This window comes from Leguminivora glycinivorella, chromosome 13, assembly GCF_023078275.1.
Source record: "Leguminivora glycinivorella isolate SPB_JAAS2020 chromosome 13, LegGlyc_1.1, whole genome shotgun sequence".
In the NCBI taxonomy this organism is placed as follows: domain Eukaryota; kingdom Metazoa; phylum Arthropoda; class Insecta; order Lepidoptera; family Tortricidae; genus Leguminivora; species Leguminivora glycinivorella.
Window position 1 is genome coordinate 18,911,492 of NC_062983.1, and position 26,784 is coordinate 18,938,275.

The 26,784-nt window shown below is 39.2% G+C and overlaps 1 protein-coding gene across 1 annotated transcript in view; it reads left to right on the forward strand.

Annotated features, from left to right (window-relative positions):
• The first annotated feature begins 480 nt into the window (after window positions 1-480).
• The window catches only part of LOC125232948 (sodium/potassium-transporting ATPase subunit alpha-like), a 33,211-nt gene continuing 6,907 nt past the window's right edge, over window positions 481-26,784 (forward strand). Inside the window, 15 exon segments of the mRNA XM_048138799.1 lie at window positions 481-546; window positions 10,389-10,469; window positions 10,705-10,836; window positions 11,179-11,349; window positions 11,849-12,070; window positions 14,502-14,720; window positions 14,989-15,169; window positions 16,142-16,399; window positions 16,578-16,927; window positions 18,004-18,153; window positions 18,155-18,256; window positions 19,424-19,635; window positions 21,188-21,371; window positions 22,116-22,331; window positions 26,444-26,538. Coding sequence (XP_047994756.1) covers window positions 502-546; window positions 10,389-10,469; window positions 10,705-10,836; window positions 11,179-11,349; window positions 11,849-12,070; window positions 14,502-14,720; window positions 14,989-15,169; window positions 16,142-16,399; window positions 16,578-16,927; window positions 18,004-18,153; window positions 18,155-18,256; window positions 19,424-19,635; window positions 21,188-21,371; window positions 22,116-22,331; window positions 26,444-26,538 — 2,618 coding nt within the window. The 5' untranslated portion in view covers window positions 481-501.

A 26,784-nucleotide genomic window follows, 5' to 3' on the forward strand; every position in this document is an offset into this window, starting at 1 on the left:
TCGAGGGCTCTTTAACGTTCCAGTGTCTATTATCCTGTATATTATATTGTCAATAGAGAGATATATCAGCATGTCGAGCACACACAATAACGCGCAAATTTCTAAAATGTAACCTTCAAAAACATCTTAATGTGTTCCAAAGTATGCGTCTTCCGTCGTGAATTAAACGATAGATCTTTTCCTTTGGTAAGGTGTGTTCACGCGAGATTGTATGTTTCATCGAGAATAGGTCACATAAGTCTTAGATTTCGTAAAAATACACAATTTTTCTGCTTTGCCTAAAGGTTGACTGGTAGAGAATGCTTTATGGAATTAAGTTGTACTTTAAGGTTTTCTTTTGTGCAGTAAAGGTTAAATAAATAAATAAAATACCTTGAATTGAATCGGTTAAAGTTTTTCCAAATGTTCTGGCAACACTGTACGACTATTTTGTAGTGTGCAACAAGTCTCTCAGCAAGCGTACAAGCTAATGATCGTTCCCATAAAACCGTTCTGAACACCATGAGCTCGGAAGTGCGCGAGAGACAGTTCGTTATGTTAGTGGCGGTGAGTCCAAAAGTAAACTAATATGGCAATTAAAAGTACGTTATCGGTTGCTTTAAAAAGGTTACAGTGTGGCAAATGATTTTTATACTGCAACATGAAGTCAAGGTTTTTTCAGTAAGTTAACGTAAATAATGAAGACGAATACGTAGTTGAAAAGGTGAGTGTAGTGCATCTTAGAGCCTGTTCGAAAAGAGACGAGTCGTTCAATGTATTGGATTCTATACATTTCACAATTCTCTAGAACTAGTATGAACTCTATTCGCGTTGAAGTGATACCTAATATACCTATGTCTAACGTGGTCATAATTTGACGTATACTGTCTGGTATTTTGACGTAAATTATCTTATTCAATAACTGCGACTGGTATAGGATTGTAAATATAATTTGGTATTTCGTTAGAGCCGTTTTTAATATCACCACGAACTTGGAAGACCGCGAGAGTAATAACTAATAAAACTATAAAATTCACGTTTCAGAGCATTTAAAAATATTGGACTAAATTATAGACTGTGTGAGACATGATATGGAACTAAAACAAGTTAATGATGAGATGACGAGTGACAGAGATGTATGGAAGAGAAAGACATGCTGCGCCGACCCCAAGTGACTGGGATAAGGGCAGGAGAATGATGATGGACTAAATTATAACTAGATTTACAATATACCGCGTAAACTTTTTATCACGAGTTACTGATATGAGTAAGAAGATTTACAATTGAATTGAGCTCAAATGCTGAAGTAAAATGCCACTAGATTATGTAGTAGTGATACTAGTGATACCTGTGCATTTCTTTATTATTTGACATTTGTTTTAATAGATTTTTGTAGTAACTTACCATATCGAAACTCTTCTCGTATATTAAGTACCTAAATATTATTCTGCATATAGTACTTTGATATGATATTAATAACAAAGTGAAAAGTAAGAATAAACGTATAATTTAGGCATTATTATAACTTCGTTGACAAAATTTAAAAACCCTAAGTACATTGTTTGAAAACCGAAAATTGGGAATAAGTAGGAGTGTTATTTCCGGGTGACATTTCTGTAAGATTTGGTTTCGTTTTAGTTTTATTTACTCCGGTCACGGAACTTAATCCTTGAGAAAACGATAATCTATTCGAGGTCAACGTTTACAACGGCCGCCAAATACTTATATTTACAACTATTCACGCAAGTGTTTTCAGAATTTTCAGATCCATTTACATTTGAGGGAATGAGTAGTTTTTAAATATTTTGTATTCTGCCCCTTAAGTCATATACTTAAATCTATAAGAATTCAAAAGTTGTTAGAGTTGGCGGCAATTTTGATACCATGATGATGGCCTGTGCTAATGTTCTTTTAAATGTCTAAATTCTATAAAATTGTGTCGTTTATTCAAAACTATCACAGCTATTGCCAACTAGGTTCGTCAATTTTTTTTTCATCGCAGACGTTAGAAGGTTTGTGTAGATTTAGGAACTATTAGGGACGTGCCACACACCATTGAAAGACGTTAAGTACTTACCACTTGTAAAAGAGTAGACAAAACAATTAAATTTACTTAACCAATTACGCATACAAATATTAGTTAATACCTATAAACCGGTCAGTAATCTTTTAGCATAAAAGCAGTGCAAACTACATTTTTAAGGTACGCGAGGGCAATGTATTGATAAAATTATCATGCTTTTTTTAGTAAAAATAAATAAGGTTATCATGTTTACTCGTACATGTATTATATTATATGTCAATTCATTTTAAGTCATATAATAAATTTCGTCACAAAAACGTGTATTTATGCTTTGGCTTTTAATATGAGACTTGTGCCGAATATAATTTAAATTGTAATATCTGTGTTAGGTCTGGGAAAGTATTAACATTCGTCATATTATTCGTAATGCCACTTTACATGTCATGATCATAGCATTACAAAAAAATTGTCTAATAAATAATACATTTAAATTTCCTTTATTTATTTTGCTTCTTAGGTTAAGCTTTTTAGGGTTCCGTAGTCAACTAGGAACCCTTATAGTTTCGCCATGTCTGTCTGTCCGTCCGTCCGTCCGTCCGTCCGCGGATAATCTCAGTAACCGTTAGCACTAGAAAGCTGAAATTTGGTACCAATATGTAGATGAATCACGCCGACAAAGTGCAAAAATAAAAAATGGAAAAAAATGTTTTATTAGGGTACCCCCCTTACATGTAAAGTGGGAGATGAATTTTTTTTTCATTCCAACCCTAACGTGTGATATATTGTTGGATAGGTATTTAAAAATGAATAAGGGTTTGCTAAGATAGTTTTTTGATAATATTTATATTTTCGGAAATAATCGCTCCTAAAGGAAAAAAAAGTGCGTCCCCCCCCTCTAACTTTTGAACCATATGTTTAAAAAATATGAAAAAAATCACAAAAGTAGAACTTTATAAAAACTTTCTAGGAAAATTGTTTTGAACTTGATAGGTTCAGTAGTTCGTGAGAAAAATATGGAAAACTACGGAACCCTACACTGAGCGTGGCCCGACACGCTCTTGGCCGGTTTTTATAATATGAATATAAAAGTAAAATACAAAAACACATACAAAACAATATAAAAAACATATAAACACATTATAAAGAACCTAACCTAGGGTGCCGCCAGCAGCGGGGCAGGGCCCAAGCTGCCGGTGGTTAGGGCTGCAGAGAGAGGAACCGTCGGACTATCCGCGCCGTGTCCAAGATCACATTTAAATTATTATTACGGCTATACATTATATTTGTCATTTTTTTATTTCTCTTTATTTCTTTCAAATCTTAATCATTTTTTTATTATTATTATGAATGGGTTTACTCTTGACCACAGACTAGCCAAAGGCAAAGACGTGGCCTACGATGGAGTGAGCTCGCTCAGAAGATACTTGTTGATAGTTCAATATATTGTATAAATTAATAAAATATATTGGTATTATTGTAACTTAAAATAAATATATCTGTAGAACAGTAGGCCTAGCACATGATTGCCGCGAGATAGATGACACGTCTTTGTCTAATTGTATTAATGACATAAGGACGGGTAGTCTATCTCGCGGCGACATACTCTCGCGGCAATCATGTGCTAACACTACTGGCATTACACAGTTCTGATTCGTCAACATTGTCGCCATTTTCCTATCTTTCTCCAGATTCCTAAGTGTTTTTTATTGCTGGCACTGGTGGAAGTTACAATGACAAACTTTTCAAAAAGACTGGACGAAGCAATCCTGAGCCAGTTTATTATTTGTTTTGAGAGAGCAATAATACATAATGAAGATGTACGGCTCAATGCGTCTGTTTAGATTGTTCGACATTTCTCAATTGATACTAGAGACTTCAAAAAAATTCCTAACAAATGTGACTGGTAATGACATAATTTATTGTTGCAAGTGTGAACACGGGGTACCGCCGTTCTTTATGGCTTGTTTCTGTATTTTTTGTGTAAACTTTCGACTTCCAAAAAAGAAAGGCTGTTTCATATTCAAACTGTATTTTGTTGATGTTGCTTGACGCTAAAACGTTATATTTGAAGTTTATTGCTAAAACAATTGCTGATCCATCGTCAACACCGTGAAAAGGCGCAAGTTATTTCTCTTCATTTCCGGGTGGATAAGTAACGACGGTGCCTGGTGTAAATTGCCTTGCCTTTCTGAGCCCGTCGTGTACGGCAAGTTGGCACTGCCTGGCGACAATTTTCACTTCGGTTGAACCTGATCTTACAAAATAAACCTTATTGCAAAGTCGTCCATATATGACAGTTAAAAGCGTTACTGTTACATTTCATGAGTCGAGTGTATAAAGTTTTGCCGTGAATGTACGAAACACACGACACGACCCCCTGGGCCCGAACTGGGTTTTCCCAAGGTGCTGATTAGTATGCAAGGAAAAGGTACAATAAGGTCAGAAGGGTGAATATATACGAGGGGCTTAAACTGGAAAAAACTCACTGTTTTTTTAATCTACGTAATAACTTTTCCGATATGCTACGTTTATGTTTCGCAGTAATAAGGTTTTGTTTTAATACGCACGGAAATATCACACTTGTGATCTTTTATAGGGTATACAATAAATAATCGCGGATAGACGCTGTAAATTAAGGTTTTTTTTAGTGTATTATTACTACAAAATGTAGACCAAAGAACTTCCAGAGAATTCCGCGTTGCAAACCGTACTCCAAAAATAGCTTTAGATAATGTTGCATCGTCGCCACGTAACTGATCACTAAACACATTCTAATTCATAGACAACGATATTAATAGTTCTCTAACGACGCTTTCATAAAAGACATGTGTGTAAAGGAATGTAAAGCGACATAAGTCCTTTTACAGCTAAAGGGCAGTTTTGGCATGTGATGGGCCGGCGCTTCGGGACGCTCATTAAATCAAGTTAAAAATAATTGTCTCATTCATACGTCACTACTACGATAGTAACCACAAATTTTCGGTATGGAGCAGTTTCGTGACCGTGGCAATGAATGGCAAACACGCGGATCGATGAAACACAGTTATGTGGCATTTTCACTAATAAATTTCTGGCGAAGGTTGACTATAAATAAAAGTGAATCTAAAGGGCTGCTTGTGCTTTCTAGGATTGGCTAAATTAACTCTCAGTTAACTGTTTATATAGGACAATTTAAGTCCGTTTTCACATTATCCGATCCGATATCGTATGTCGAAAGGATTTCTATGGAACAAATCCAAGATGGCGCCTGTAATGTATGGGATATCGGTCCTACATCCGATATCGGATCGGATAATATGAAAACGCACTAACCCTGTATAAACTTTTGACTTCGGCTCTGTTAACTTTGGACAAGTGACCCTTAATAGTTATAGTATCAAAGACCAAGTAAATTAAAAATCCAGTCTTCTTCCTCCTACCCTTATCCCACGTTATGTGGGGTCGGTACAACACGTCTTCCTCTTCCATTCTCCTCTATCTTTCGTCATCTCAACACTCACATCTTTCTTAGTGAGTAATAAAAAAATGTAGTAAATTGGCGAACTTGTTTTTTATCACGCAGAAATGTCTGCGAGCGATATTACATATTTTTAAATTAAAGGAAAAATGGAAAAATTCACACCTCCGGCAGGACTCGAACCTGCGACCTCTGGCTTCAGGTTCGAGTCCTGCCGGAGGTGTGAAATTTTCCATTTTTCCTTTAATTTAAAAATATGAAATTGGCGAACGTTAATATAACGGATATAACCTGATATTGTCGGTAAATTATATTTACCAAAACAAGAGTCAAAGTTGGTTTTTCATCATAAAAAGCCCTTTATGCTCATTGAACAATTAGACCCTTTCGACATGAAATGGCACAAATTGTTATGAATGCTATAGTAGCTTTGTACCTTTTCAAGGTTACCCAACCCTGCTGGCGTGTAAAGTTAAACCCGGGGGTAATGACAGGCCATTTGGTTTTTGGGAAATTTCCCCGTGGAGAAGGAAATGACAAGGGAATTGTACGGGGTCAAAGTAAACTGCTAGTATGTTTTAAGGAAGTGTTATAAAAAAGCTAAGCTATGTTTGTGCTGCCTTAAACTTTATAACAAAGTAAGGAAGCGAAGTGTCTACTGCCATATCAGATGATAGAAATTTGTCATTAAAGATAACATATTCACACTTTATCATTTCAAATCAAATGCATAGTAGCTAGCTCTGAATGTGGGAATCCACTCTTGTTCTCTCAAAAGTATTGATAGCTAGTGGGGTTGTGGACTTGATTGAATAACGTAGTATGATGAAAACACGTAATAAAAGCACTTATTTTAATTATTGATATTGGTAAACAAACATAAGCTTATTTATAGTTTCGTGACAGAAGGCAAACTGACTAGTGGATCAATCATATTTCAAAACATGAGAACAGTTTTCGAAAGTGACATAATTTTAAACTACTTACTATAAGAAGGGCGCGCACCAGTCAGTCGCCAACAAGTATTAATTTATTATTGTGTAAAGTAAATAAAATAAATCCTCTCCAAGGACATAAATATGATTGAATTTTCGTTTGAACCGGCACGGCACGCGAGCTTCCATGTCGAAAGCCTGTCATTCTTTTAGGTGCCTTTAATACCGCCTTGAAGATAAAATAGAAGTTTTATTTCAAAAGAATGAAACACCTATTGCAATAACTGAATTTGAAAGTTTTGCCATTGTAGACAATTTCGCAATTCCTACCTAGATTTAGGTATATATCGGGTTGTGAAGGGGTTAAAAAGAGTTATACAAAAGAATCTTTTTGAATAGGTTTCTGCTTGCAGAACTCAGCATCCATTCAGCCAGACCGGTTTCAGCCTAGGGGGCACGTTGAATATAATCCTTTAACCCGTTTATGCTACGACTATGTACGATTTACCACCATATCCCATTGTGTTAAGAGTAAAATTGCTTGAAGTCGCCAGTAGAGGTCGCCTCATTTAGCAGTTTCACACTAGGGCAGCCTAGCGATAACTACTATGAAAATGAAAATGAAATATTTATTTTTCAAGTAGGCATATTACAATGCGCATATGAACGTCAAATAAAGCTACGCCGGCTCTAACCCTACGCCTCAGCCTCGAGAAGATTTCAGTCCCCCCTCAGTTGGGTGGGGGGTATCCACTATGGGACCGGCAAGAAACTCGGCGGGCAACTTCTTTTCAAAACATTACATCTTATAATTAACATGCATTAAATAACAAGATACAATTTAACATGCAAAAGTATTCATCAAAGAATATGAACAGACTAGGTACTCTATGGAAATTAATTTCAATAAATTATATTATTGCTTAATAATACGTCGTTCTTCTTCAGAGAAAACATATCAAATTGTCACAGAAGAAAAAGATAATATGAATCTCAATATCATTAAATATGTAATTTACCTACACAACATAAAATATAAAATATTTGATGTGCTTTCTTATCTGAACTGTGTCCTCTATACATAATACAATTATTTTAATTGCTATTCGTTTTTTGTAGTTTCTGGTTCGGGCCATGCATGTTTGTCTGTCAAATAGTCCTCGACTCTGTAATAAGCCTTTAACATCAATGTTTTTTTTAAGTAGTTCTTAAGAGCTGGGAGGGGTAATCTCAAAGCAGTGTCAGGTAACTTATTATAAAAATGAATGCATTGCCCAACAAATGACTTCTGTACTTTACGGACACGAAACTTCTTTATGGCAAGCTTATTTTTGTTTCTAGTGTTATAATTATGGATATCAGAATTCTTAGTGAAACAGTCTAAATTCTTAACAACATAAATTATACTATCATAAATGTATTGGGAAGCTACAGTTAAGATATTAATTTCTTTGAAGAGTTCTCTTACTGATTCACGTGTTCCTAAGTTGTAAATAGAACGAATGGCTCTCTTTTGTAATACAAAGATAGTCTGTATGTCAGCTGCTTTGCCCCAAACCAGAATACCGTATGACATTACACTGTGAAAATAACTATGATACACTAGGCGAGCTGTCTCAACATTAGTCAGTTGCCTGATTCTCCTAACGGCGTATGCGGCTGAACTTAATTTGCTTGCTAGTTTCTTTATATGAGGACTCCATTGTAGATTTTTGTCCAATGTTAAACCAAGGAACAGTGTTGTATCTACCATCTCTAAGCATTCATCATTCAAAAGTATTTTTGTATCGATTGGTTTAACATTCGGCAGAGAAAATCGAATACATTTGGTTTTCTTAGAATTAAGAAGTAAATTGTTGACAGTAAACCACTGCAGTACATCAGCTAACGTGCTATTAATTACATTGTAATCCGTAGATTTTCGGTCAACATTAAAAAGCAGTGATGTATCATCAGCAAAAAGTACTATTTCACAAAAGTTTTTTACTATATATGGCAAATCATTTATATAAACCAAAAACAGGAATGGACCTAAAATTGAGCCTTGTGGCACTCCTAATTGGACTACAGTCCCGCTAGAGCGAGTTTTGTTAACAACTACTGTTTGTGTTCTATTGCTAAGGTAAGAAGACATAAAGTTTAGGGCATTTATAGACAAACCATAGTGTTCTAATTTCAAAATGAGCCATATGGGCCATTGGCGTGGTAATCTACTGTTAAACTGCCCTGCTACCTAAAACCTTGTTACTTTACACGCACATGAGAAAATAATTATGGAACCAAGTGTAGCAAGAACAATCTTTTAAAAGCGATTAACACAATAGTATGCCAGTTCTTGGTGCTTAGTCAATCGTAGCAAACGATCCTCTATTACACTGACATTAGAATAAAAGAGATATAGGTATATTATCATCTCACAACACACACAAAGGCACAAAGTCAACATCTTGGCTGGGCCCTCCTGGTTCTGAACCACTGTCATATCATATCAATGATGAACAGCTCCTACTTCGGTAAGGTTTTGCCTTTTTCAGACCCTTATATTTCCAGCATGAATATTCTTTACAACTTCCGGTTTCGCATACCTATCATTTTCAATAGAGTATTCTATCCGTTCAAAGATTGGCCGATAAATACTTGCTGAATCCAGTGACTGGCACGAAAATCTGTTTACCTACTTAGAGGCATGCGATGACCATGATATGCCAGCGAAAGCGCTAGCAACTTGCCTTCGATTAAAGCAGCATTGGAAAATACCCTTCAATGAGTGTCCTTAGAGACCCTTTGTCAGATTGAAACATTTCCAGAATCAGAAAAGATGTTGTTTGTTTCGCGAGAGAAGTTCGATTTTCCATTAGATATTTCGGTTTAACCTTTGTAGAGATTATAAATGCGGTCGCCGGGGCCCGGGGTGGCAACCTTGTGTTATCTATTTATGTGGAGGGCGGAGCGGGGTTGGAGGAAGGCCGCAGTGCGCAGGCGCGCCGTTATGTAACCGGTGCGGGCCCCCGCCGCGCCGCCGTCGCCTCGGCGTCGTCTCGAGTCGAGGACGTGCATCGCGCCCCCTACCATACCCTACTCTACCGCCGTATGAATATTTCATCGCACCCGAGGGTGTCCGAGCGGCCATAAGATGCTAATTAAATCACGATTATGTCCCCTTTAAACCTTAAGCCATCTCTCGCGGCTCTTGTTCTAGCTATTTTCATAGCAACCTTCGCGATAATCCAGGGCGCGCTTTAATGAACGCTATGCAAACGTCCATCAATTATCGACGGTGACGTGCCGTGTTTACGGCAACGGGACCGCATTTAGCTTCGATCCCATCTACTTTAACTGCTCTACGTACGTATACAGAGCACTCCATGGCTCCGTCTAATCGTCATGCCAGTTCCCGGTGGTTGGCATAATGATCTCTATTAACATCCCCTTTCGTTCGGCCAACAACTGTTCCGTATTCACTAAGTCTCAGCGATGTAGGTACGCGATGAATATGGGTATGAGTGTTGAATCGGTCATGCATCGAGGTGCGCGCCGGCCTTTCAACCGCTCTCAGGTTCGCATACAACTAGTTCAGATCAATTGAGCGGTCCCCGTACGTTCGGCAAGGTTACCGCGCTCCCTGCGCGTGCTATTCGCTTTATTGATTGCTTTCCAGCCGCGTTGTTAGGCTAGGCTATATGTACTGCGGTCAGTATTTGTACAACTTCAAGGCTTGACCCCATAGTTGCCGAGCATTCATTAGTTACTTTAGTTTTTGTACACATTTTTAATCCTATTACGAAGGAACTGGAACACAAGTAATACTCATTAGCTCGTTCCGATTTCTTGTTTTTTTGTTCTTAAGCATCGATATCGCATGACTCTTCCTTATCAAATGTTTTGAACTGTTCTGGAGTCATCCGAGATCGTAGCTTCACTCATCAGTCACCCATGTGCATGGCCCATAGGGCCCAGCCTGTAGAATGTGTCTAGCCCCTAGTTGTGTTTGCAGCATGGCCGTACCGACTCGTACCGCGTCGCCACCATCGGCCTCATTAAGGACGATAATAGAACTGCCGATGGACAGTACAAGGTTTTTATTTACATTTCATCTTTCATTTTGCTTTATCCTGACGAAGATTGACGGCAAAAGCTCTCAGTCCTCGTTGCTGCATGCGTTTTGATTCACTTTATGATGCATTTTGCTTCATTCCTCCATTACGAATAAGTGCTTGCTTTGAGATTAGATTCGAGCTATCAATTCGTCGAATAATAAACTTGTTGTGCAGGATGAAAGCACGTGTAAACTGTTTGGTGGTGTGTTTCAGACTCGCCGGAAGCCCCCCGCGAAGAAGCGGAAACCAGGAGATTTAGATGACCTGAAACAGGAGTTGGATATTGATTTTCACAAAGTCACTCCCGAGGAACTATACCAAAGATTTCAAACACATCCAGAAAATGTAAGATCACATACCAAAACAAATTATATTTAAATGTCCCTTTTTCTGAAAGTAGCACAGGGTCCTTAAACCCGAAAATTCCTGGGGATTGATATACATACATATTTATACATTTACTTCGGGCTTGTCCTAATCTCATTAATTCCTCTGGCTTCTTCCGTATTGTGTATTGGTTTACAATGACATCGGCTTATGCTCGATACAAGATTAATATTTAATCCTAAGCCATTAAAAATGTTTGTTTTCTTTAACAAGTAATTCTCATATTGTCTAAAAATATTTTTGTTAATTACAATATGATCATAACTCTTGTGTATTAATATATTTTATGTATTTTTCTAGGGCCTTAGTCACGCAAAAGCGAAAGAGAACCTTGAAAGGGATGGTCCAAACGCACTTACGCCACCTAAACAGACGCCCGAATGGGTGAAATTTTGTAAAAATCTGTTCGGTGGTTTTGCGTTATTACTGTGGATTGGTGCTATTCTATGCTTTATAGCCTATGGAATTCAGGTCAGTATAATTTAAACATCAATTATCATTTTAACTGTTGACCACATCAGTTAAAACCAATGTAAACACGATGGAAGGTTAGGCGATAAACACATATCACCTCAAACGCAGCTTGTAAACTATGTCGCGACTTCTTTTCAATGCATCGCACACTTTTGAATTTGTTAATAAGATAAAGTGCGTAGACTTGGTGCAGTATGTTTTTCACCTAGCCTTTGTTACTTTGATGTCTTAAACTCTTAGTAGACAATATTAGGATTTCACATAAATTTCGACGCTTCTAAGAGTAATCTTCCTACAATTAAGAATTGCAAAAATTGTCTGTGTACTTGTAGTTAATGCAGTTATTATCAATTTATCACAGTTAACGCAAAGGGTAAAATTTTAGAGTAATTTTGAGAACGGAACAAACCTTTAATTGTCTTTCTGTGTAATATGCACTGATGATGTTAGTGTTCATTCACATTACCCGACTTTACCAAGTAGTTTTGCGTTCCAGGCGAGTACCGTAGAAGAACCGGCGGACGACAATTTGTACCTGGGCATCGTGTTGGCGGCAGTAGTAATCGTGACTGGCATTTTCTCCTACTACCAAGAGAGCAAGTCGTCCAAGATCATGGAGTCTTTCAAGAACATGGTTCCGCAGTTCGCTACCGTCATCCGTGAGGGCGAGAAGTTGACGCTGCGAGCTGAGGACCTGGTGCTTGGAGACATTGTTGAGGTTAGTACACCTACTAAGAAGGGCTAAGATTTTTAGTTAAATGGTGTCGTAATTTGCCATTTTCACCTGTGAGGTGAGGACTTGAGGAGTTGACGCTGCGATCTGAGGACCTGGTACTTGGAGACATTGTTCAGGTACGTCTACCAAGAAGGACCAAAATTATGACGTCCAAAAAGGTGCCGTAGTGGGCTGCCGTCATCCGTGAGGGCGGGAAGTTGACGCTGCGAGCTGAGGACTTGGTGCTTGGAGACATTGTTGAGGTTAGTACGTCTACCAAGAAGGTCAAAGATTATGAAGTCGTTCAAGAACATGTTTAATCCGTGAGGGCGAGAAACTGACGATGCGAGCTGAGGACTTGGTGCTTGGAGACATTGTTGAGGTATGTATCTAAATCTCCCACGAAGGCAGTTCAAGATAATGCAGTCATTTCAGAACTTGGTAGAACAGTTCATCACCGTCATCTGCAAAGCTCTTAGCTTCTTACACAGACCAACCCCTATAGACATCTATTACAAGACGACTCGCGGTGGCCAGCCTTCCTAGTATTTGCACTGATATAAGCGCGGGCGCTCGCTGTGCCCGATCAGTATCGACCAAGTAACAGACCCGAAAGCAGCGCGTGTTTTTCGCACAAAAAAATTGGAAAAGGGTATTTTGATGCCTTAAAGATGTCCACCTGTAGTGTGAAATGGTGTGGAAAGGTAACAAGAAGCTCAAATTTAAAAACAGACGGCATTACATTCCACAAATAAGTCATATTTATAATTTATTCAGAGCCGGCATAGGTCAACTTACATTGGCCACTTACGCGTCAGTAGAGGGACAGTCATACTTCTGTCCCTTTTCATCTGGCGCGACTGCCCGCCGTCCTTGAAACGGCCAATCACAGCGCGCTTAACACATTCCCCGCCCGCTCCTCGCACCCCAAACACTGGTGACTCGTATCGCGAACCAAATATACAAGACTGCCACTCTATAGGAGGTTCTCTGTGGCTTCTTAAAACTGATGAGTGATGACATTGTTCAGTTTCATAATTTACATGATATAATCACACCTCGGACACTGGCGATCAAATATATTGAAAGAGGCGCATTCCTAGCACACAGTCTTAGCTCGTGTAGGTTGAACGCGTACTATGCTTGTATGAGTGAAATATGACAGGTCGACTTTGTGTTTTTGACCGGCGGTAACTGTGAGGTAACCGAGAGGGGGTGGGCGGCACTTACAGCGGGGAGCGGGAGTGGCCATACTGTACGATAGTACTCTTTATTATACTAGGGTAGGCTCAAAATGGCCGGACTAGTATTGCCGGCTGGCATTTCGGCTCCGTTGACATGTATTTGCGGCCGCGGCTTTTTTTTTATGCCGCCCGTGAGGCTAATAAGGGTTTCTTTGAAGTATGAACCCTGATACATGATTGATCTATAAAATATAGGTGAAGATCATAGGACTTTGTTATTTTATTTACCGTACTAGCGTACAATATAGCTTTGAAGAAATCAAGAGCGGCGCATTTACATATTTTGTGACATTTAATTAATTTTATTCAATATAGCGAAAATAAAAAAATGATTAAAAAAAATTAATAGGATTAAAATGATCAAAAACAGTTCCATTGTCTGAATTATATCAGGCACATGTCCCATTTGTGGTTTGTGGTTGTGGTAATTTAATCCGCTGCCGATTTCATCACTGAGCGAAATTACTGATACAAGGAAATAAATATTTTATTGTTTTTAATGATGATTGAGCTTTAGCAAAGCTTGTAAATTTAATAAAATTCAATAATGTTTCGCCTAAAGATACATGTTGCATGTAGCACGTCCGTATAAAACTAGGTTACTCACAGGCTTATAATATTCATAATAAAGTGAAAATATACTGTGAATTACTGAGAACACGGAGTGTTTACACTCGACTATTTTTACCGTTGATCGATCGAGGTCACGACATAAAGCTATTGCGAGGTGTAAAAGGGTTGAATGCGCGATGGTTCCGGTTGTTTTAAGTGCCCTAAAAAGCCCACTTCACCCTACACGATATGCAATGCAAGGGTTCGAATTTTCTATTTTAGTCCGGTATTATAAAGTTAACATATTATAATTTTATTTACCTAAAAATGTAACCACCCCACCCGGTACTAGTTGGGTTGATAATTACATATTGTTTAATATAATTTATAATAGACCAGCTGTAACTATTTTCATATAAATAGACATCTTAAATGAAAACATGCTATTTTTGTAATATCTTTGTTTTCACAGACGGATATGGAAACTCATTTTATATTCAATATTCATAAAATATAAAATATTCATGTTTCCTGACTCAAATTATATTATAATATCGAATCGAATATTTGTTAATTTTGTACCATACAGTTTGATGACTATTGTATGACATTTATTTTACTATCTGTAACAATTCCAGGTTAAATTCGGCGACCGTATCCCTGCTGACATCCGTATCATCGAGGCGCGCGGCTTCAAAGTGGACAACTCCAGCTTGACCGGCGAGTCCGAGCCCCAGTCCCGCGGCGCCGATTTCACCAACGAGAACCCCCTGGAAACCAAGAACTTGGCCTTCTTCTCCACCAACGCTGTTGAGGGCACCGCTAAGGGAATCGTCATCTGCTGCGGAGATAACACCGTAAGTTGGAACTTGTTACATTTTTCCTTAAATCCCACTTCTGAACTTGATAAGAATCAAAGCGTCAGTTTCCTGGCGTTGAGTTCACCAACGAGAAACACCTGGAAACCAAGAACTTGGCCTTCTTCTCCACCAACGCTGTTGAGGGCACCGCTAAGGGAATCGACATCTAGCGTTAATGCATATGGCCATTCCGATGTTATAGTCATTATTTGCCGTGTCAGATATCTTGTAATATTTCTTCTATCAAGTAATTTTGTTTCATCAGGTGATGGGCCGTATCGCCGGCCTGGCATCTGGCTTGGACACCGGAGAGACGCCCATCGCCAAGGAGATCCACCACTTCATCCACCTCATCACAGGCGTGGCCGTCTTCCTCGGAGTCACCTTCTTCGTCATCGCCTTTATCCTCGGCTACCACTGGCTGGACGCCGTCATCTTCCTTATTGGTAAGGATGGCTTATTCTTGGTAACACTTCAAGTGTTTGACCACCAAAAATGACAACAGACGCGCGCGACTGCTGCCAATATTCAACTTTCGTGCTTGCAAAGTTCAAGAAGCCTTGCGAAGGTAATTTGAAAATTGAAATATATTGGCTCGATCCAAAAGCAGCAACGAAAGAAGCACTTAGACAGCAGCAGTTTGAATACTGAGTACAAGTTTTATTATTGACTAGCTTTCGCTCGCGTTAAATTCGAATGCTGCATACAAACTTCCATCACCCATTCTAGGGAATTGGGGAGTTAGAAAGAGACAAAAAGTAGCCTATGTCACTCTCCATCCCTTCAACTATCTCCACTTAAAAAATCACGTCAATACTTCGCTCCGTTTTGCCGTGAAAGACGGACAAACAAACAGACACCCACACTTTCCCATTTATAATATTGACGACCGGTCTGGCTCAGTCGGTAGTGACCCTGCCTGCTGAGCCGCGATCCTGGGTTCGAATCCCGGTAAGGGCATTTATTTGTGTGATGAACACAGATATTTGTTCCTGAGTCATGGATGTTTTCTATGTATATAAGTATGTATTTATGTATTTATGTATATCGTCGCTTAGCACCCATAGTACAAGCTTTGCTTAGTTTGGGGCTAAGTTGATCTGTGTAAGGTGTCCCCAATATTTATTTTATTATTATTTATTTAATATTAGTATGGATTAGTGTTAGTATTTCCAATCAGAACATTAAATAAGGAAAAATTGTGTCTTGTAAGAAAGCAAAAACCTATTGTCTTGTAAGAAAGCGATTAAAACATTCTTTTTACCTTTTTTCCCAACGTTTCGGCCAGGTTGGGAAAAAAGGTAAAAATTGGATCTTTTACTCACTTAAGTAGGTTACCATTACTGGCGTATTGTTATGAAATAAGGTCTATATTATCCATCAAGATCCTCTTACTGATAAAACATCCATTTGTACAGGTATCATCGTCGCCAACGTACCTGAAGGCCTGCTCGCCACCGTAACCGTCTGCCTGACCCTCACTGCCAAGCGCATGGCGTCCAAGAACTGCCTCGTCAAGAATCTGGAGGCTGTCGAGACCCTCGGCTCCACATCCACCATCTGCTCCGACAAGACCGGCACGCTGACGCAGAACAGGATGACTGTCGCTCACATGTGGTTCGACAACCAGATCATCGAGGCTGACACCACTGAGGACCAGTCTGGAGTACAGTATGGTAAGCTCATTTTGATACTTGTCTCACTGCCTCACTCCTCCTATCACAAACAGTTGATAGTTTGAGATAAGCCATAACGACACGAGTCATCAACAGACAAGAAATCTCTAGAAAATCCATATATCGATCCCCACGATAATTAAAATATTTGATTTTAACCACCTCTTCTCGTCCACAGACCGCACAAGCCCCGGCTTCAAGGCGCTGGCCAAGATTGCAACCCTCTGCAACCGCGCCGAGTTCAAGGGCGGCCAGGACGGAGTCCCCATCCTCAAGAAGGAAGTCGCCGGCGACGCCTCCGAGGCTGCCCTCCTCAAGTGCATGGAGCTGGCCCTCGGAGACGTTCTCTCGATCAGGAAGCGTAACAAGAAAGCCTGCGAGATTCCCTTCAACTCCACCAACAAGTACCAGGTGTCCATCCACGAGAGCGATGACCCCAGCGACCCGCGCCATCTGCTCGTGATGAAGGGAGCCCCGGAGAGGATTTTGGAACGATGCAGCACTATCTTCATTGGTGGAAAGGAAAAGGTAAACTAAACATTTCTATTGTCCTTTATATTAGACTATCTAGTTGCATATTATTAAATTAAAACGGGACTTAATCGCGTAAAACTTACGTTTATATTTAACCCGCCGTTTCGGACGTGACATTACATCCGTGGTCACAGGTAGACTACCCGTAATAAAGCCCCGTTTTAATTTAATAATATGGGTGATGACCGTGTTAGTTTAAATCAATATATCTAGTTGCAATTAAAAGGCTCAGATACCTCTCATTTTAATAAAAATCCTTTTTGACAAATCAAAATTACGTTTGTATTTGGACATTGTGACATCTAGGTCTATTGCATGTTATTTTTTCTATAAATGAAACATCTATCTTAATCTTCATCCCTCAAATAAATTGACCCGAAAGTGTATGTTAAAAAAAATTTTGCACTTCAATTTAGCATAACAAGTTTATATCTCCTGGTTCAAATTAGATTTCTTTATGTCCCAGGCGGGCGGGTAATACCTCCAACGGCCCAAGGCCTAAAGTAATTAACGAACTTAGTTACAAAGGATTTCATAAGCATAAGCCTACCCTCATTTCCTTTGTCACCGAAAAAGTTATTTAGTTACGGCTTACGCAATGCGGTTCATTTGAGAATAACTTGGAATAAAAGTTTGAGGTCTGCGGATAGTTTTTATTCAAATCTGTTTTTGTGAAGTACGGTTGGAAGACGTGATGCGGGTTTTTAGAGGCGAATTTTGGGATTTATTCGTTTTTGTTACCGCTCGCTATAGCTTATTTGGCAGGAGAATGTTGTTTCCGTATATTTAAGTGATGAATATGATAGCGGTATTTCATATTCAAGCATGTTTTTTTTCATTCTTGTACTATGAAAGACCATAAAGATTTAATTATTCCAATTATAAATAACTTAATTGAAATAAAATAAAAAATCTATTATCGTAATATACATAGTTTACATGGTTATAATTACATAAATTCTTGCATCCTAGGTGGAGCTTTTTGGGACCCATTTGAATAATAAGAATAGGAGAATTTATCACTGACGTTATCGCAATAAACGATATTAACCTCCCAATTTTTGTTGTAGGTCCTCGACGAAGAGATGAAGGAGGCGTTCAACAACGCGTACCTCGAGCTCGGCGGCCTCGGCGAGCGCGTGCTCGGCTTCTGCGACCTGCAGCTGCCCTCCGACAAGTACCCCATCGGCTACAAGTTCAACACGGACGACGTCAACTTCCCCTGTCGACAACCTGCGCTTCGTCGGCCTCATGAGCATGATCGACCCCCCCAGAGCGGCTGTACCTGACGCTGTGGCTAAGTGCCGCTCCGCTGGTATCAAGGTAACTGCACCAGTCACACCACTGTCGCGTTATGAGCGTGATCGACCCTCCCCAAGAGCGGCTGTGTACCCGATACTGTGGCTAAGTGCCGCTCTGCTGGTATGAAGGTATCTACACTAGTCTACAAGTTCAGACAAGTTATTCGGTGACAACTTGCGCCTCATGATCACGAGGAATCGAATCGATTGTCTAAAGTTACTTCTTTACCGGCTTTAGTACAGTACAGTCAAGTGTAAAAATATGGGTGCGTACAACTTATCAAAAATATGTCCCATAGCACTTTATGTCGGCGGAATAAGGTCTCGGTACATATTTTTGAGCGGATAAAATCGATACGTATTTTTGCACTTAACTGTACCATAATTATAATGGTATTGATACTTTGAAGTTTCGGAAAATCCTAGTACCCGATTTGTAAATAATTGTGTATTCAGCTATCCACTAAAGTCTCAACATACAACACACGAAAGTAAATCGACAAGTACAAACCAATAAATCTGTATATTTGAAGAACAAAATTGAATCCGCGAATCGGGACATTTGTGTTGACTTTGAGTACAGCAATCATTAGAGGAGATGGAATGAAAACAGATTGCAATTTCCTCCCGTCGGTAAATCAATCTACTCAGGATATTGCGTTTACTGGCATTTCGATCGAAATTCTTGTACATAACGGGGAAAGGTCAAAGGTATCTGGCATTACGAAAAGGTCAGGCTCATTTTAAATTAAGTCATTAAAGTTAGACAAGAGGTTTTAATGACTTACTTCGAAGACTTAATCAAGTATTAGATATTGTGACTGACACCTAACTCCATAGTCCAATTAGATTATGGTTAGGTTAGTATTAATTTGTAGAGCTCTGTTTACGTTTCTCTTGTTTGTAATAAATAACTAATTAATACAATTTTATCATAAAATATTACTACTTCTAATTTACGCATTCACTGTTTGAGACATGATTTTGTATGACGTTGAACGTGTCAACATGAAGCCGTCCGGAATGCACATGAATAATTTTAACCGTCTTACATAGATGACAACGGAGCAGATTTATTTTGCAACTACTATTATAACACAAATGTAACTTTTTATACGCCGTTTTTTATATATAAATCCAACTCTTCTTCTATTCAAACCCATACACTACATAATCCCTACTATTCCAGGTCATCATGGTTACCGGCGACCACCCGATCACTGCCAAGGCCATCGCCAAGTCCGTCGGCATCATCTCCGAAGGCAACGAGACCGTTGAAGACATCGCCGCTCGCCTGAACATCCCTGTGTCTGAAGTTAACCCGCGCGAAGCCAAGGCTGCCGTCGTCCACGGTACAGAGCTGAGGGAACTGAACTCTGATCAGTTGGATGAGATCCTGAAGTAAGTACGACTTGATTTTACTCCAGGGTTAAGTGACAAGTTAGTAAGTGTCTCCAAATTCAACGAAACTGTTGAAGACATCGCCGCTCGCCTGAACATCCCTGTGTCTGAAGTTAACTGAATTCAAGGAACTGAATTCTGATCAGCTGGATGAGATTCTGAGTGAGAACGACTTTATTCTGCTCTGAGTTAGAAGTTAAGTGTGGTTGGTGCGTGTTTCCAAAGGCAACGAAACTGTTGAAGATATTGCTGCTCCTCTGAACATCCCTGTGTCTGAAGTCAGCTAAGGTAGCAGCAGTCTCCGGAATACAGTGGGATCCTCAATTGAGTACAAATATTGTTATACTTGTACAACTGGGATGATTGTTCTTGTGTACATATCTAAAATCAACGAGACTGTTGAAGACAGCTGTAGATCTTGTCAACCCATTATGGTCAAGACTTAAAAAAAAAAAAGACTTATGGACATCAATTTTAAAGGCAACGGGAAATTATCATATTTCTTATTAGAGCGGCATAAGGTCTAATTGACAGGTACATTTGTTATTTGTAAATTGTCCATGATATAAAATTATAGGTGTCGCTAGTTTTAATAAAGATCTTTTAGGTAATCTAAAAATAAATATAACTGATAATATAGGCACCACATTGTAATACTCTCAAAATAGACACACATAACATCGAGTTACGGAAAACCAGCCCATGGCCTATTTAGCCAATATAACGATCCTGATGTTTTATGATCATGAAAATTACTGTATATTACCACACATGGCTGATATACATTTATCTTTGGTCGATAACAATTCTTTATACATACTTTTTTGTCTTTACTATGAGAGTTATGTTATGTTATGTGTCAACTTTTATGTAGAGGCTGCAAGTACTGTGTCTTTATTCACTGTTGAGCATAGGCCTCTCTTCTAGTACAGTGGTGGGCAAAATACGGCCCGCGGGCTATGTCCGGCCTGCGAAACGATTGTTGCCCGGCCCGCCACCGGTTCTTCAAAATAGCGTGTAATTTTTGGTGTGAATCCGGTCCGCCTCTAAAAGTTTCATCATATTTTGGCCCCCAATGAAAAAATGTTTGCCCACCGCTAGTACGTCATTTTGTCCCGGTCCTAAGCTACATAGTTCGTTTTGTATAGGTCCTGAGCTAGTCCCATCCAGTTGTGACTAGTGATTTAATTTTGCCATTCTCGGGAACTTCGATAATTTACCCGATTTGTTTATGGAATATTTCTCGGGAAGTAATTTTCCCCATACCTAAATTATTCTGGCCATACAAGCGGCGGTTATAAATTACGACCGGTTTCCGCCATTTTTTATCAGTTGTGAATGTGTTAATCGTTGCTACTTATCCATACTAATATTATAAATGGGAGTGTGTGTGTCCGTCTTTCACGACAAAACGGAGCGACGAATTGACGTGATTTTTTTAAGTGGAGATAGTTGAAGGGATGGAGAGTGACATAAGCTACTTTTTGTCTCTTTCTAATGCGAGCGAAGCCGCGGGCTAAAGCCAGTTCTGAATAAATTTAATTTTCCTCAGGTACCACACCGAGATCGTGTTCGCCCGTACGTCCCCGCAACAGAAGCTGATCATCGTGGAAGGTTGCCAGCGCCTCGGCGCCATTGTGGCTGTGACTGGCGACGGTGTCAACGACTCTCCCGCTCTGAAGAAGGCCGACATCGGTGTCGCTATGGGTATCGCTGGCTCAGACGTGTCCAAACAGGTATGTACATTAAAGTATAACACACCAGACCTTATGGATAGTTTTGTGTGCTTAGCCAAGATACCAATCGCATATGGTCCGTAGCGAACAAATCGCCAATTGACTTTGGGACTAATGTGTATGGAAGAATGTTCAGAGAAAATAACGTCGGAGCAAACAACCTGTCATAATGATTACGCGCCATGTACATACATATTGCTAGTTCAAAAACATATTTACAAACCAATATGCCAAAAATATATTTCCACGTCTCTAAACCAATGACGATAAGGTGCCCAATTCTCGAAGCTACAAGTTACAAATGGTTGTCAATGTCTAATATGACAAGTTGGAAAGAGACTTCCGCTTGTAACTTTCAGTTTTGAGAAATGGGCCCAAGCTCGTGCATACATTTGTATGTCGGTTTCTAAAGATGTTTGTGAACTCGACTGTATTACGAAACATCCTCACTTACAGAGCTGATACATAATCTTTGGTTCTGATAATGAACAACATTAAATATGCAACCATGACTATGACAAATTTTTACTTTTACTGACAACCCTAAATACCTAATTTAAATTTGTCAGATAAAAATGCAATCTCTTCTGCGTAACTTCACCAGCAAGTAATTATTTACTATCTATATCAGTTTGTCTTTGATTGCAATATTTGCAATTATCTTTTACACAGTTTAAGTATTCTCAGGTAAAAAAAAATAGCTCTAGTTCACTTGTCAAAACTAACCTCTCCGCAACCTTCCAGGCGGCCGACATGATCCTGCTCGACGACAACTTCGCGTCCATCGTGACGGGCGTGGAGGAGGGCCGGCTCATCTTCGATAACCTGAAGAAGTCCATCGCCTACACACTCACCTCCAACATCCCGGAGATCTCCCCCTTCCTCGCCTTCATCCTGTGCGACATCCCGCTGCCGCTCGGCACTGTCACTATCCTTTGCATCGATCTTGGAACCGACATGGTGAGTCCAACTTTTATCTGGTATTCTTGGGATGTGCATTAAAAGAGCTCCAATTCAAAACTTATAGGCATTCTTTGGAAGTTACTTGAGATTATGTAGGTAGTTCAATAAGTTACTACTTCGATATGTCGTAAAGCGATATATACCTAAGTAAGCTTTGAGGTAAACCTAGAAAACGACAATTTGATTTTATAGGGTGCAAGCAAGTGCACACATACTATGCCTGTATTCCCAAAGAATGAGCAAACTTTAAACTGCTCAAGTTTTAGTACCACTCTTAGCAGACAAGTAAATAAATAAAAATGACATAACAAAATGAGTCATACCAAAGTTGACAGAGATTGTGAAGCAACGCCGGTACTAGTGTTATATTAAACGTCAAAGTTCTATATTTATGATTTGCTTAGGCAGGGCTATCAAAATCACTGTGAAATTATGGCATGACTATCAACGATCTTATCTACTTAAAGCTCTTTTAGTGCACACGTATATTTTAATTGTATACAGCTCTAGTAAATACCGAGTATATTAAACATTGAGGTATAATTACAGCTGTAAGATTGTGTACGATAAGATGTTAACTAAACAGTCTGCAACATCTGTCTTCTTTTTTATTTTGACAATTAGACCTTGTTTGTTTTCAAAATGGATTATTAGTCTAAATTAAATTAAACTATATAATTAAGCAATGATTGGCATTATAATATGCAGGAGTTGCAGACTGACAATATTTTCCTTAATATTCTAGAGACGGCTGACCATCTTTGTAGTTGTATATTTACCTAGTTGTTGACATGTAGGTGCCAGCGATTGCGCTCGCATACGAGGAGGCGGAGGCCGACATTATGAAACGTCCGCCTAGGAACCCATTTTGCGACAAACTTGTCAATGAGAGGTCTTTATGATTGTCCATTACTGTTGCCATATAACCTGCCGGTATCCAGCTAATAACAATAACATCGCTATTGTATCGATATCGTGAAGAGTGGGTGTTCTGTCGGTGTTAAAACAGCTTGTCTATGTAATAAGGACTCTATGTTAACTTCATTCATTGTGGATCAATTATAGTGAATAAGTGTTAGCCTGGAATCGTTCTACTAACGTGGAGCCCGCTTGAGAGCTGTCAGCGGGACGCCTGCTAGGATATAACTCATGTGTTTTGCCTATTTTAATACCTAACAGTGTTGGTGTTGCCCCGACGATGGTCCTGATAGTTAAAACAGACACAACACACCCTTCTCAGTCACTCATCTCACTCCATCTCCATTTGAACCCTGGAAACATTGTGATTTAATACCATCCCCATCCATTGAAATTTTGTGTTTTACATAATGGGTTTAAACAGAGTCACATTTGTGTTATAAATATCATTTCTACAATAGTTTTTAAGCATTCAAGCTGTTGCAACCATACGCTAGGTTAGATAACGCAGTTTGCGCGGAACTCGCGATAGATGGCGGCACTGACGTTTGGCTATTGATCGCGGTCGGGCCGAGAGTCCTTGCCTGTATCACAATACAGTACTTGAGCTCTGCTGTCAGTGCAGTTTCAGTAAATGGAAACTAAGAACTTAGGCCAATTAATGTTAACGATCTACTTTTACTAGTACCGTTTGCTCTACTCAGGATTTTCTATGAGTTGTTTTGATGGCCCTTTGTTTTGTTACAATGACAATGCTTACTAATTATTGAATCTTATTGAATCTTCAGAACAAAAGCTCTGAATACAATTGTCGAGTTATGAAAGCACTTGACATGTACATTCTTGTATTTCTAGTTGAAGAAAGTTTTGTCCTGTCAGTTGCCGTTTTCTGATCTCGTTTTTAGAAGATTGCCTAAATAAGAAGCCGTTTTATGAGGTCTTGCAAACGTTATGATCTGATTGCTAAACTTAAAGCTACTTTTCGTTATCAAAAGTTAAACAGCTGATTTGCCGAAGGTGTCGACAGCATGGGCGCATTAACAAATTTGACTTTTGATCTCGAACAGAGAGAGTTCAGTGTATCTAAAATGCTTGCGTTTTACGTGATGTGATAGACTGTTCTTCATTTTTTATCATTGTGATAAAAGACGTTGGAGGTGTATCTGTATTCATTTCATGCTAAACGCAACTATTTTGCCAAGGCGAAGTCAAAATCATCTGTGTAACTGCGTTTGACGCTAAAGCTGGCAGTTCTCGCCATTATATATTTGTTTTATATAAATATTTTATGGTTGACACTACCGTCGTTAGCTTTAAGACAATTTGCTCAGAGTTTTTCATAACTGAGGCTGATACGCTACAGCGATCAAATGATAGCGTTTGTAGTGAATAGCGTCTGGTTGCAAGCAGCTTGCTAAGTGTTGGATGTTGTACACGTGACGATATGCACACGCTTCGCGCGGCGGCCGTCTGGCGTGGTCCTGTGCTCACATGGCTAGTGTTTGTAGGTGCCCGCCATTTCCCTGGCCTACGAGGAGGCCGAATCTGACATTATGAAGCGACAGCCGCGTAATCCTTTCACAGATAAACTAGTTAACGAGAGGTAAAACCCACGCGAGTGCCCACACTCGTTCAAAGATTCTATCTATCCGCTAATTTGCTTGCTACCACGTGTAAGTTAGTCTTCAATATTGAGGTGTGGTTGTTGCCTGTGTGTGGATGCCCTAACACCGTGTATCTCCGTGGATATTGAAGGCGACGAACGCACAGCTCCTAACTTATGCCTTGCGTTGTCTTTGTATTTTACTATCTTAACAACCTTCCTTAGCTTGATGTCCATGGAAGAATGTGTTTTATCCGCGTTACACCTCACGGTCACTTCATAAACACATTGTTTCATTTTGTTTTTGTGATTTTTAACACTTTTTTAATGTACGGTGTTGTGAGCAGGTAAGTTTCGGTGTTTCCCTGTCTGTACCTGTCATCTCTGTCATGCATGGAACATTTGATAAGTGTCCTATAGTACTACTGTTGTCTGTATGGTATTTTGACGTTTTCTCATTTCTTACCGCTCATACTTCACCCGACACAAGTTTTCACGAAGACCTCGCTATCATTCGATACTCACGTTGAGCCGAGCGCTTCATCACACATTCGAGACTTGTTTCATCAAGGCTAATATATATACACTGACACTGATATATATAAGTAATATATTATAATTATAATTACTCTACAACTTAGGGCTTGTTTGTAACTTCTCTCACTAGTGTAGTGTTTCAGATTTTTAAATTTTGTCTTTCAAGGTTGAAAGCTATCGTATGTAATTTATGAACACGCCAGTCTTTTAACTAGCTATAATATCGTAATATTAAGCAGATATATTTAGATATATTTTTCATTAATAATATTTCTAATCGACGTAGTTTAGTATAAGCGGCGTAGAGAGGTGTATGTAGGTATATTTATTATGTATAAGCGTCATATTTATATACAGATAAAATACCCACAAAACGGAGCATATGAAAGACTCGCCTGCAACACGTTTTGGCACTCCCATTTTAATAAAGGATTAAGTTCGTCCGCTAATTTCGCTTGTGTATTATTTTATTAAAATAAGATTAGTAGGGCTAAACAGGGCACCTAGTATGCAACTGAGTGGCGTGGCCTAATACTTTACTAACGTAAGAGCGCTGATACGTGCTGAATGCGAGTTTTATAATTATGGGTGGATTTCAAAATGTGTACACAGTTAAGGCCTCAATTGAGCTTTCCTCTACATGTTAAATTGATTCCTTTGTGTATGGAAACTAGTCATACATAACTAATACGCAATGTAATCAATTATATACAGTAAAATCCAATGTTGACAATCTTGAATAAGTTTTAAAGATGCGATGAAAACTTTTACAGATGTAGTGCACAATAGTTTTCCTTCGTATTTTCATGGAACCGTTCGTATTTGTCATGTTATTTCAGTTTGTATTGAGACTGCTGAAACAGCATGACACGTTCCTCCGATTCCTTGTAAATACGATGAAAAACATTTTGCACTACATTGTGTAGTCCATTTTTAATACTCATCTGAGGTCAACAACAATAGAAGCTTAGCGTGCACTTTTGATAGCCAACCAGCTCCACCTGGGGTGTAGTGAATGTTGGTATGTCCTGACTGCTTGGTGTTTACGAAGGTGCCAGCTATCTCTCTGGCGTACGAGGCGCCCGAGTCAGATATCATGAAGCGGCAGCCGCGGGACCCTTACCGCGACAACCTCGTCAACAGAAGGTTGGCCTGACTGCACCGGCCTGACGCCTATACTACTCTTATGGGTGTTCACACGAGCTGGTTTCATTATTGAGTGGCGTTCTCAGATCGAAAATACCATGTTCGATGTTGTTTAGACTTAACTGACTTACAAAACATGTTATACAGACGTTTTTAGTTATGGATTTATTTCTGTAACTAGTCTAAAAGTATTTTTAGACTAACGTGGTTTAACCGAAGGTCATAACCGTCATAAGATTAGATGAA